The sequence below is a fragment of the Barbus barbus genome, assembly GCF_936440315.1.
Source record: "Barbus barbus genome assembly, chromosome: 24".
Classification (NCBI taxonomy): domain Eukaryota; kingdom Metazoa; phylum Chordata; class Actinopteri; order Cypriniformes; family Cyprinidae; genus Barbus; species Barbus barbus.
The window spans coordinates 10,630,665-10,643,065 of NC_136752.1; the positions used below are offsets into that span (position 1 = coordinate 10,630,665).

The 12,401-nt window shown below is 37.5% G+C and overlaps 1 protein-coding gene across 3 annotated transcripts in view; it reads left to right on the forward strand.

Annotated features, from left to right (window-relative positions):
• The window catches only part of LOC306843448 (SUN domain-containing ossification factor-like), a 53,795-nt gene that overhangs the window by 37,087 nt on the left and 4,307 nt on the right, over positions 1–12,401 (forward strand). For 2 of the 3 annotated variants that reach the window (XM_079374965.1, XM_079374963.1), the window contains 12 exons: positions 43–63; positions 336–391; positions 2,184–2,275; positions 2,466–2,531; positions 3,706–3,789; positions 5,149–5,233; positions 6,549–7,787; positions 7,874–7,961; positions 8,162–8,266; positions 8,374–8,522; positions 9,252–9,343; positions 10,820–10,875. In XM_079374965.1, the coding sequence (XP_079231091.1) occupies positions 43–63; positions 336–391; positions 2,184–2,275; positions 2,466–2,531; positions 3,706–3,789; positions 5,149–5,233; positions 6,549–7,787; positions 7,874–7,961; positions 8,162–8,266; positions 8,374–8,522; positions 9,252–9,343; positions 10,820–10,875 (2,133 nt within the window). The remainder of the gene's footprint in view (positions 1–42; positions 64–335; positions 392–2,183; positions 2,276–2,465; positions 2,532–3,705; positions 3,790–5,148; positions 5,234–6,548; positions 7,788–7,873; positions 7,962–8,161; positions 8,267–8,373; positions 8,523–9,251; positions 9,344–10,819; positions 10,876–12,401) is intronic. The other variant, XM_079374964.1, reaches the window with a different exon arrangement.

Genomic DNA, 12,401 nt, shown 5'->3' on the forward strand with positions numbered 1-12,401 from the left:
TTCTTTGTTTCCGCTTTCTCCTGTCTTCTCCTCCTGCATCAGATGTTCATCAAATACATAAAGGTTAGCGCTCTTCTCTCTTAGACCTTGTCGGTGCTGATTTGGGTGGCAGGATCACACGCTGTAAAACAGTGACACTTTCTTGAAAAACAAAAAAACATATGTATATTTTCTCCCACTCACACGGGAAACATCATGCTTTGCAAATACTTCAGCACTTCATTCTTGCTAAGTTTTGTTTGACATTATTGTGACATCGCTAAACTGAACATTGTTAAATTTTAAAATAAGCATTGTTGTATGATCATATTTTATTTTTTTTTATTTTTTTGTAGGTTGAGCTACTCTCCCACTTTGGCTCTGAACACTTCTGTCCACTCAGCCTGATCAGGTGTGTTTAATTAATGTTACTTGAATAGAATGGAAACAATTCCAATACTGTGTATAACATGCCTGAAACCTACTTTGCACAAGTATATGAATGCCCCTATGCACATATAACCTTGATGTTTTTGCATTCAAAGTGCAGTGCAGGTATGTGTTGCACAGTATGTACAAATACACTACCATTCCAAAGTGTGGGGACAATACATTTATTTTGAGTTTTTGAATAATTTTGAAGTTTCTTACACTCACCGTTAGCTCTTATACTCTCTGCATTCATTTGAACAAAAATACAGTAAAAACAGTAATATTGTGAAATATTTTTTTGAATTTAAAAGAACTGTTTTGTATTTAAATACATTTTAAAATGTCATTTATTATTGTGATGGTAAAGCTGAACTTTATCAGCAGTCATTACTCCAGACTTCAGTGCCACATGATCCTTCAGAAATCATTCTAATATGCTGATTTGCTGCTTAAGAGACATTTTAATATTATCAGTGCTGAAAATGGTTTGCTGCTGAATAGTTTTGTGTAAACTATGATACATTTTTATTTTTTGATGTTGAAAGTTTTAAAGAATAGCATTTATTTACAGTTGAAATTAGTAACGTCGTAAATGCCTTTGCTATCACTTTTCATCAACTTAATGTGCCTTTGCTGAATAAAAGTTTTTCTTTCTTTCTTTCACCAAAAGTTGCAATGACCCCAAACATTTGAATGGTAGTATATGTATAACAGGCGTTTGTATACATGCGTGAAGAAAGTTTCTGGACTAATGCATACTGTGAGGGGAATTTTTTTTTTTTGTTATGCGTTATGATATGAAGTAATTTTTTCCTTCATTTTGAAATAATTTTTTTTTATTTTTATTTTTTTTAACAGACAAAAATGATTATCCAGAGAGATGCACAAAATGTTTTCATGACCTTTCAGAAAGTGACTGATAAAAGCATTTTTTTAAACCAAAGCATACTGCACAGCAGCATTATGGTATAATGAGAAACAGGTCGCTTCTGATTTTACAATCCTGTACTTGCATTGCCCCTTAAATTTCATTGACTGTGAGAAAGGACACATGGCTTTATAAAAGTTTCAAAAGGCAAAGTTCTTGATTTGAGTTGATCTCTATCCTGCCTCAGGCTCCTCTCAGGCCCATTTGCATTGGCAGGAGATTTAATCTTGGTTGGAGGCCCATAAAGAGGCTGGTCTGGCTGCACTCTATGAGAGACATATTGTCCCACTGTAAGGAAATTACTGTATATACTGTGAGGGGCGGGCAAGCAAAGCACTACAGCCAGATATAGAGATGAAAAATAAAAATCCTTTCCACACTTGTACTAAACATTTTGTTAGCTTTTCAGTTCTGACCTTAACAGATTCAAATTGGGAATCACAAGAAGCCACTTTCTGGTCATTTTGTTATTTTACAAGCCACATGATACCAATTGTATTATAAGGCATCATGTGGCAACCCTTATGAATGCGTACAAATCTGCAGAGTAACATTTATTCCACATTCCTACTTCCCTCTGATCTCTGAGACTGCTCATTTCACTGAAAATCTCATGTTGTTTTTCTTCCACTTCTTCCACTTCTTGCTACCTCCTCCGTACATGGCCCTTGAGGATTGAACGGGGGCTATAAAACATGTTTTTACAGGAACACACTGTCACTTTTTTTTAACAGTCCCTCCCATGCTGTTTTTAATCCTTATGCTCTTTCTACATTTTTCCCAACTCTTATACTTGCAGGTACCTGATCTTTGTGTTGCTCATGTGTATCTTTGTTTATATCAGGGTGTTTGGCACCAGTATGGTGGAGGAGTATGATGAGATAGCTGACTCTCAGTACACGTCAGAGAGAGCCGAGTATCTGGATGAAGACTATGGTGAGATCATCTCTCTAAATGATTGCTCACAGAAAGCTTAAAGTACAGTATGAATAGATGGATATTTGCAATGCTATATGGCAGAATTGAATCATTTAATTTAGACACAAGACTGTATCTGTTTGTTTTCTGTATTGTGTCCATTTGCCCTGCATGCTGTTGTCTTAATTCCAGACGTCTTTTTTTACAGATTACCCACCCGGCTACCTGCCCTCAGAGGACAAGATGTCGAAGAATCTGCTGGGCTCTGCTACAAGTATGTGCTGTTCCTCCATATTCTGTTTGTGCTCATGAATATTTATCTGTAGATGCCTGCAGGTATTCATTTCTACTGGTTTAACTATGAACTGAAGTGGTTAACAACATTGGCACTTTTTAATTGGGGTGCATGTTAGTTGCACATTGCACAGATACACTTTGCTCACGGCAATCCCTGTTGATTGTTTTCCAGTTTGCTCAAAGCTACAGTGGCCAAAAATTTACTAACTGTAGAATTCAAGGAGGTGTGTTCCCTCTGCCTCAGTTCCAATTTTTCTTTTAAAACTTACATTTACATTTATGCATTTAGCAGATGCTTTTATCCAAAGCGACTTACATTGCATTCAAGTTACAGTTTTTACATTTTATCAGCTCTCAGCTCTTGTTTTGAACTTGTTCAACTTGTTTTGAATATCCATTATAAAATTTGTGAAATCAAAACTTATTCTTCACACACATTCTGCGAAGCACACACACTCTTGATAAATCCGTTTCCTTGTTGATTGTTTCCTAGTTGAAGGTTGGAGCAGTATGTAAATGGAACATGTTTAAATGTAAATTTAATAGGACAATAACACACCTGTGTTGTTGTTGTTGTTGTTAACTAAAACAATTACAAATTGTTTGCATTAAATTAAATAAAGCCATAATAAAATATACATTTTAAATCAACTTTGTAGTTCACTTATAAATACTATAGTAATATATAAATAATACTAAAATAACATTGTAACGCATGCAGTTGAATGTTTAACGTGGTTAATCCTCACCAAAGCTCAATACGTGGAATATTACATAAAAATGTACAGTATATGGAAGTTATTTAAATTATTGCAGATTTGCAACACATTAACTAGAGGATTTATGAGGTTAAGTAGAATGCTAATTAATGCCAGTATACACAACAGGATTTAATGATAAGACAAAATTGGAAGAACTAACCAAATGACATTTACCAAAGATTAAATTGTTCTACTAGTTCTACCACGCAATAAGCATACTGGTGGATTGACTTCATAAATCAGAAGTTCATCACTTTTGGCCAATGATCATTCAAGCATTGCATTTGCTTAGCTGAAGTATAGAAAACAATTCAGCCTGTGTGTGACATTTACCCCTGTTCCATGCATATAAATGTTAGATTTTTAACATTTTCCTCTGGCTTCTTTTAGACGCCATCCTGAACATGGTAAACAACATCGCAGCAAACGTGCTTGGAGGGAAACCGGAGCTAGAGGACAGAGCTGAAATGGAAGGTATGGACATGATCTCTGCCTTGTGCTTAGATAATAAAATCACCCTGTCCTGAGTCTGTACTAAGAAATGACTCCACTTATTTGCTCCTCTTTGCTTGGCAGCTCTTTGTGACTAGTGAGGGCTGTCACCATGCCAACAGTGTTGGAACTGTGAAGCCTGGCAGTGAAAGCACGTCTTTGATGGGTTCTGTAGCTGTGCTTGCCAGCATCAAACTCTCCCAGGGTGTGTTTGTGTGTGCGTGCAGGCCCAGAGAGAGCTGCTACAAAATGCTGTTCAAACACACGTGGCTTTCCTAAAAGCAGAAGTGAAGTTTAAAAACACCCTGCTTCTCTGTAGCATGACCATAAACATTCTTGGAGGCTAAAAGAGAAAAGACTGTTTAACAAGATATTTTTACTGTGACCCTTGAGAGACTGCAGCCGAGTGGATGGCTGAAAGTTTATATTAAGTTTGGAAAAGGAAAGCATGCTATGGACTTTTTTTTTTTTTTTACTATTAGATTGTGGTTGACAGATATGAGTTCTTTTTAATGGCCAATATCTAGATAAAAACTGGTGATTGATAGCTGATATAATACCAATATACATACTACAGTTTATTGATATAAAATAACACAAAATTGAATCAGCTGATCAAATTTATACCAATAAAATGAATGAACGATTCTTCCCACTGTGAGTAAACATACTGGCAGTTTTAGTCTTTGCTGACTAACATCCTCCTGTACATTTTGGCCATTTAAAGTCACTTTTTTTTAGCCAGTAATCATATTTTAATAGCTTTTAAAAGGTTGTTCAATTGAAGAAATGCACAGGTGGTAATCATAATATGATACCTGACCTCAGAAAACTAGGTGGGTGAAAAATTATGTCCCCTATTTAACATTCATGAAACAGACTAATAAGGTTTATGAAGTGTCCCCCTAATCTTTTAGATGATTTCTACTCCACTCATGGCTTATAGTTTTACAGACTCGCATATTAGAGAGTAACTTTCCAATTTTGATGCACATTTTTCTAGATAATGTAATCTTCATTGTCATAAAGACTGACTCTGTATGTGACAAGAATTCAGAAAATGCTATCGTGGCACAGTGACTGATATTCCAAAGCGGTGTTTCTTCGATGTCCTTGTTGGTCTGGATAAATTTAAGCCATTCCAAGCATTATATAATTTCAGGCTCTCGAGATCATCACCTGTTGCTAGTTAAGAGCTCATTTGTGTTTGTGTGTTTAATCTTGGGTGCTTTTCTCTGAACAATAGTCCTCTTTGTGTTGTGAAAGGGCAGTATGGAAACCAATGTTCATATTCTCCTTTTCTCACTGTCAAAATTTGTTCTTTCTTTCATTTTGCTTCAGGAAACGTTTCCTCTGGGACAGAAAACGTCACCCAGGCGTCAACAGAAACCACACTCACGCCAGAACCTACTGAACAGCCCTCTACGTGAGTTTCATTCACACACACACACATACCCTACTCATCCAGCATATTAAAACCCCAAATGCTTGCTCAATACTGTGCCCCGAGCTAGTCAGCGTATTCCAGCGCAGACTGGTTTAAACCGTTTGCTTGCATACCAAATCAACCACTGAATCCTTTTTCTAATATAGTACGAGCTTATGAAACTTTAATTAACTGTAGGTGCCACATAACCAAGCTCAGAGTCAGACTCATTCTGCTGAATTATGCAGAGCGCATTTAAACATGGTAAAAAACCTGTGTTAGTAGCTAAAATCTTGATCAAAATAGCCAAAAATATTTAGTTCAGAGAGGAGTATTTAGTTTTCTCATTTAATGAACCTTATACCTTTTCAACACATTCAACTTTTTTACAAGCACATTTTTGATTTGAAAAAATTTCATTAATGCCCTGCTTGGCATTGTTTATGAGAGAAATATCTTTGGTTCTTTTGAGTAAAATCTTTTTAGTGAATTGGTTGGTCTGCTTTATAAAATTGGGTTTGACTGATCTGGTTCTCAAGATCTGGTCACAGCAGCTAACAGCTCACTTAAATGAATATCATTAGGATGTTAAGAATATTTTATTATTATTTATAGTTATAATTATATTATCAGTTAATACTTTTATGCACTTCTAAAATATTTATTAATATTTTTATTTTTAGTTGTGTTTCAGTAATTTTATTTGCTTTATTATTTTTATTTCTTTTGAAATATTTCTGTATAGCTTTAATTTATTTTTACTTTAGTTTTAGTTTTTGAAATTGTACTACTGTTCCTTCAGTTAGTTGTCAAAGCAACATTTGTAATACAGTGGTGGCCAAAATTATTAGAACATTAGTATTTACTAGTGTTCTAATAATTTTGGCCTCGACTGTAGGTTTTTTTTATCAGGTTTTATCTAGTTATCCATATTTTATTCCAGCTTTAATGAAAACGTATTTAATAGTTTTTGTTTAAAAAGTCTTTTGCATATTTAGTTTTTTGCCCATATTCATTGATATTCCTTGTCATGGTTATAGAATTTATTATTTTCTTGTTCTTGTAAGTCATATGGAATTGGAATTAAATAACCAAGCAAATTGCAAAATGTTTCATCTGTGGGTGAACTGTAAAGAAAAAAAAAAAACTAACATACAAGGAGTTAAGTTGTGACAGCATTTCAGTTCTGCAGTAAACAGAGCAGCTCACATTCTGTGTGGTCGTGCTCATAACTAAGTAACAAACATTGTGCAACCTTGGTTGAAAATGAAATGTGAGATTTGACAACTAACATTCTTGGTCTTCATATCTCCAGGCTGGATGTTCTTGAGCTGGATCCCACTCTAGTGAAGGAGGACTTGGAGGTTCCTGTTCCTGAGGCTCCTTCAGAAACTCCTTCTGAGGATAGCCGTATTGTCATCCTCATTGAGGAGGACGAAGAGGCCACCCAGCCAACGGTGACCCTGCTGGAGGAGGAGCGAGAGGAGGAGAAAAGACTAGAGGAGATGTGGGAGCGGGAGAGTGCCACATACTGCGGCCACCTCTCCACTTTGTCCTGTTTGGCGTCTTTGCATGAACACTTCTACTGCTACTGTTCAGCAGCATTAGCACTACAGCGCCAGCGTAGAGACCGCCGCCACAAAGCACAGCACACACACACCGAAACAGACACTCAAACCGCCCCTCAGCAGTCCCTCCCTGACACCACCCCAATCCAAGAGCCCCCTGCGCCCTCTGAGAAACTTCCAGAAACAGAGCGGCCCTCTCAGGCACAAGCCGAGAGGATTTCCCCTACTGAAACCGTGGCTTCTCCGCCTCAGTCCTCCAGTGGGGAATCTGCAGTCACAGAGCAGGAACTCCCACCTGAGACCATTCTGTTAGAGCCCAGCCGTACCTCCACCCTTCCCCCACACAGCTTCTCCGACACCCCCACCCAAAACATCCCAGAGTCCCTACCCACGGGAGAGCCCGTAGACCAGAGTCCGCAGTACCTGGTGGACATCCCAGAAACCCGTACACCTGTCAGCAGCACCAGCAGCCTCCTCTCTCCCAGTGCCGGCTCCTCTCCCCTCTCCTCCACCACCACCACTGAACTCCACAGCCCAGAGACGGACCCTCCCAAACTGGAGCTCCCCATCGCCACCAAAGAGCAGATGGTTCAGCCGTTGCCCACCCACACTCGCCCCGCTGATATCCCACCTCCTACTGAACTTCCCATCCCGCTTCCAGAGGCCTCGGATATCGGCAGACCTGCAGGGGTTGAAGATCCTCACCACAGTGCTGTGGCCTCCCAGCCAGAGCTTTCTGAAGCTTCTCTATCTCAACAAGAGGAGACTGTTGATGACATTCTGCTGCCACACCGAACCGCCGGAGAGTTTTACGCAGAGCAGCAGCATTCGGCAGAAATGGGCCACGGGAATGGAAACGGCAACGGGAATCCGGTGCACGGCTCCAACCAGAAGGAATCGGTGTTCATGAGATTGAATAACAGGATTAAAGCACTAGAAATGAACATGTCCCTCAGCAGCAGATACCTGGAGGAGCTCAGCCAGAGGTACAAACACACAGATACACGCTACCAAACCTAAAATGGTCATAGTGGGCCACATTCTCTGATTGATCCGTTCTGATGTCACTCAGATATCGTAAACAGATGGAGGAGATGCAACGGGCTTTCAACAAGACCATCATCAAACTGCAGAACACCTCCAGAATCGCAGAAGAGCAGGTTATTATCAGTCACTCAGAATATTAGTAATATGAGCTGGGCCTTTTAAAATCCAAAATAAATGTTGTTGGACACTTTCTGGCTAAGAAAACTGACAACTTTGGGGGCAACTGTAGCATGGACAGTGTCTTTTACACGGATAACTTGGATAACTGTTTGTATCTGTCTGTGTGTGTGTGTGTGTGTGTGTGTGTGTTTAGGACCAGAAACAGACAGAGTCTATACAGATGTTACAGAGCCAGCTGGAGAATGCCACCAGGATCATGCTGAACCTGTCTGCCACAGTTGCTCAGCTACAGCGAGAGGTCTACAAACATGCATTTCTCATCTCATTTCTAACCCATCTAATGTTTGGCCCACCTAGTAAAATGTATATTCATATTTAAAGCCTGTTGTTTACTGTGTGTCGTAGGTGTCTGACAGGCAGATTTACCTGGTGCTGTCTCTGATCCTGTGTCTGACGCTGAGTCTGCTGCTCTGTATGCAGTGCTGCAGGAGCTCACCCAGTCACAACACCAGCTCAACCATTCCCATGAGCAACCACTACCCCAGCCCTAAGAGGTATAACACACACCGTTCATAACGCAATACAAGAACACAACGCATTCTCAGGATTGCAGCAAGGAGTTCTCTAGAGGCCCTGAAGTCAGTTTTCTGACTCAACTGAAAATACATGGGCTGAAGATTGATTTATGAGTCTTTTTGATGAGCGGACCAATCTTGTTGAGCAAGCTAGTTGAAGTTATGTAAACTGTTGACAAGTTTATAGCTGGTAACACGTATCCTGTTTAATAGCACAGAAGTTGGAAGTTAACCCTTTGTGACAATGTTACCGCACACACTACCATTCAAAAATTGATAATTTTTCTTACAAAAGATTTTTATTTGAATTCTATTCATCAATCAGGAATTCTGAAAAAAGGTATCCATAAAAGTTAAGCAGCACAACTGGTTTCAGCACTGATAATAAAATGTTTCTTCGGCAGCAAATCAGCATATTAGAATGGTTTCTGAAGGATCATGTGACACTGAAGACTGGAGTAATGATGCTGTAAAATTCAGCTTTGCCATAGAGGAATAAATGACATTTTAAAGCATATTCAAATAGAAAAACAGTGCTTTTGTATTATATTAATATTTCACAAATCACTGTTTTTCTTTTGAAGGTTAATGTACAGAATGCACAGAAGAACCCTGCATTCCTGCAGTGCATTTGCCAAAGTTCACATCTATATTTGGACACTTGCATAGAATATATTTAGGATTAATGTCTCTCTTTCTCATTCTCAGGTGTTTTTCCTCATATGATGATATGAGTCTGAGACGGAGAGTTTCTTGTCCTCTCATTCGTTCAAAGTCATTTCAGCTGCCCACATCAGAAGGTAAGAGTCACCTTTGACACTGAGGAGGGCTTTGATGCCAGAGCTCTCTCTGTCTTTCTCTCTTTTTCTCTAACTCCTCCCCTTCTCTCATGTAATTCACTTTGTTTCACTCTGCTCTGGTTCTTAACATCCCGTGTCTTTTTCAGCCAGACTCAAATCCACCATATTCATTTCTCACGGCTTGAAAACCCAAGATAATACCAAATAACATCACACCTTTCCACTCAACATGTGGCTTACGTTGTGTGCTCTCATTTTGGCTGCTGCTCTCAGAAGAATCACACCTTTTGTATTAAATACCACACAGATCACATTACAGCTTGATCTAGTTTTGGGTCCAGCTGTCACTGGTTCCAAAGTGTCTGGCGATAATTCAATATCAGTGTGACCTATACTGGAGCACAGTGTGATTTGTAATTGAATGTTGTTGACACAGTCTTATCTGATCAGATATGGGATGTATTAAGCAAAAAAACTCTATTAAAACTTTTAATTGGTTGTAATTTATTTAAAAAAAAAAAGTAACAAAAAGTTAGCTACTTGGAGAAAACAGTGTATTGATTCTCAAAGTAATTGAATGACTTTTCATATTGACAATGTCACCATATTTAGACATATTTAAAACTATAATAAAGTTAATATGTAATAAATATTATATTTAAATTTAATGTGCAAAAACGTAGGTAACAGTAAATACATTAAATCTTACACACAGTATACGTTATTTGATTAATTTGACACATTTTTTTAAATGATAAATTCATGTAATTTTCAATAATTTAATTTGTAAGTGATGCATGCAGTAATGAATTTGATTCAAATCTGAATTCAAATGACAACTCTAATATGTAAGAACAGTTCAGAAGAGAAACTAATGTGAAAAACTTGCAAATTCAGCCGGATAAACTGAACCGTCTTCGCTACTTTAAACAGATCCTTCCTGTGCTTCTTGTTCCATTTCTTCCTGCTATTTTTTCCTCTCACAATTTGCTGCAGCATTGTGTGTGTGTGTGTGTGTGTGTGTGTGGAGTGTGTGAGCTCATCACTGGTTTGTGTTCATAAGGCAAAGGTTGGATATTTTTAGCACATGATGCTTTTGGCTGGCACATGTTGGACATTTGCAAGTAGTAACAGTGGAAAAATGTGGTACATTTAATGGATTACTAAGTATTGCATATACAGATATGCAAATCAAACTTGACTTTCAAATGCGCACAAATGACAGCATTATGCTAACAGTTGATGCTGTCGCCATGGTTACCACATGCAGACTTTGTTGGCAATGAAACCAGAGTGAAATAGGACACCACAAGGCGGATTACAATTGAATAACAGTTGCACCCATGAAGAACAGCAGAAAAAAAAAATACTTTCAAGTGTCTGTGTAACTTGTGCTACTACTTGCAAGTGCTTTCATGCTTGTGTTATTGTTTGCCATACCATTCCGTTAACCTGCCCCCTCTCTCCCCTGTTTAGTAGGTCCTGATGACTTGTACATTGTAGAACCTCTAAGGTTTTCTCCAGAGAAAAAGGTATGGAGTTTGTATCGGCCGCTGTGTGTTCATGACAGTAGTGGGACTGAGGCAGGGTTTCAAAACCACTCACTGCTTCTTTGTTTTTTTTAGTTAGATTATCAATCTGTAAGAACTGTGTTAATCACATAAAAGCTTTATTAGAAATGCTTCAGTAAATGTGAAGAGCAGCGAGTGTTTTGGAACGCAGCTCTTTCCAGATAGTCTGTCTGACAGGCCGTGAAGTTAACCGTTTCTCTGCTGACTGAGGATTCGGATTCCATTTAACAAAACAAAAATTGTTCTCAACTCTATACTCAACAAAAATACCAAACAAAAACTGTTTTTAATATCACATTGATATTATATAAAGGGATTGTTCACCCACAAATGAAAATTCTGTCATCATTTACTCACCCTCAAGTAGTTCCAAACCTTTGTGTTCGGCACAACAAAGACTTTCATACAGGTTTGGATCTACTTGAGGGTGAGTAAATGATGACAGAATTTTCATTTTTGGGTGAACTATTCCTTTAAGTACAAAACAGTCACAGTTCATTTCTAGTATGCTAATGATGAAAAGTTAGTCAGTCTGTACCTATCCCATTTAATAAGTCATAAAAATTATTCAAACCCATAACACATGAGTTTAAGTTTTTGACCAATTTATTCAAAAGAACCACTTTGTAAGAGTCTTGACTTGGGTTTTAGTCAAGGTTTAGCTTGTTCCCCAAAGAATAACTTTGTTTTGAGTATAACTTTATGATCTAATAGCAAACGCCTGTTCAGACCAATACTGATGTTCAGCTAAAACATTTGGTATGATTTTCACATGCAATTTGTCTGTTCATTCCAACGCAAAAAACACAATAAAAATGCAAATTCACTCCCTGGCATTAAGTGATGCTCATAGAAAAAGCTTTGCTAAAACGTCAACTAGTATTTGCATGTTTTCATCTCTATAGTGTTAATCAAACAACACCAAATACAAGAGTACAGAGACAAATCTTCCTCTATTATTCAGTTGTCAGTGTCATTTTAATATCATCGATATATTATTTCAATTTTTGTTGATATTTTATAGAGTTTTGTTTTCTGTTTTCACCATAATTTTTTATTTCAATTACTTAATTTTAAAAATCATTTTTATTGTTTTTTTATGTCTATATAGTATTTCATTTTTATTTATGTTTTATTTTTTAGTTATTCTAAGACTTCAACTTCAACTTGTTTTATTTCAGTTTCTTGCCAAAGCAACATTTACCACTTTTAAGTTATATTTTTTATTATTTTATATTAATTTCCATAATCATTTCATTTTATTTAATGATTATGGACACGTTTATTTAATTTCAAGTAACAATGTTTTGTTTTTTTTAGTTAACAATGACGTTGTTTGCTGTCACTTGGCCAAATAATCTCTGTGCATGCAACCAAAAGAGTGAATCTTAGTTGGCCAGTTTTTGTTGCCCTGTGATGAAAAAGAGATTAGAACACCTTGCAATAAAAAAAAGAATTCCGTTGCAATGACTGCATGCAGATTTTCA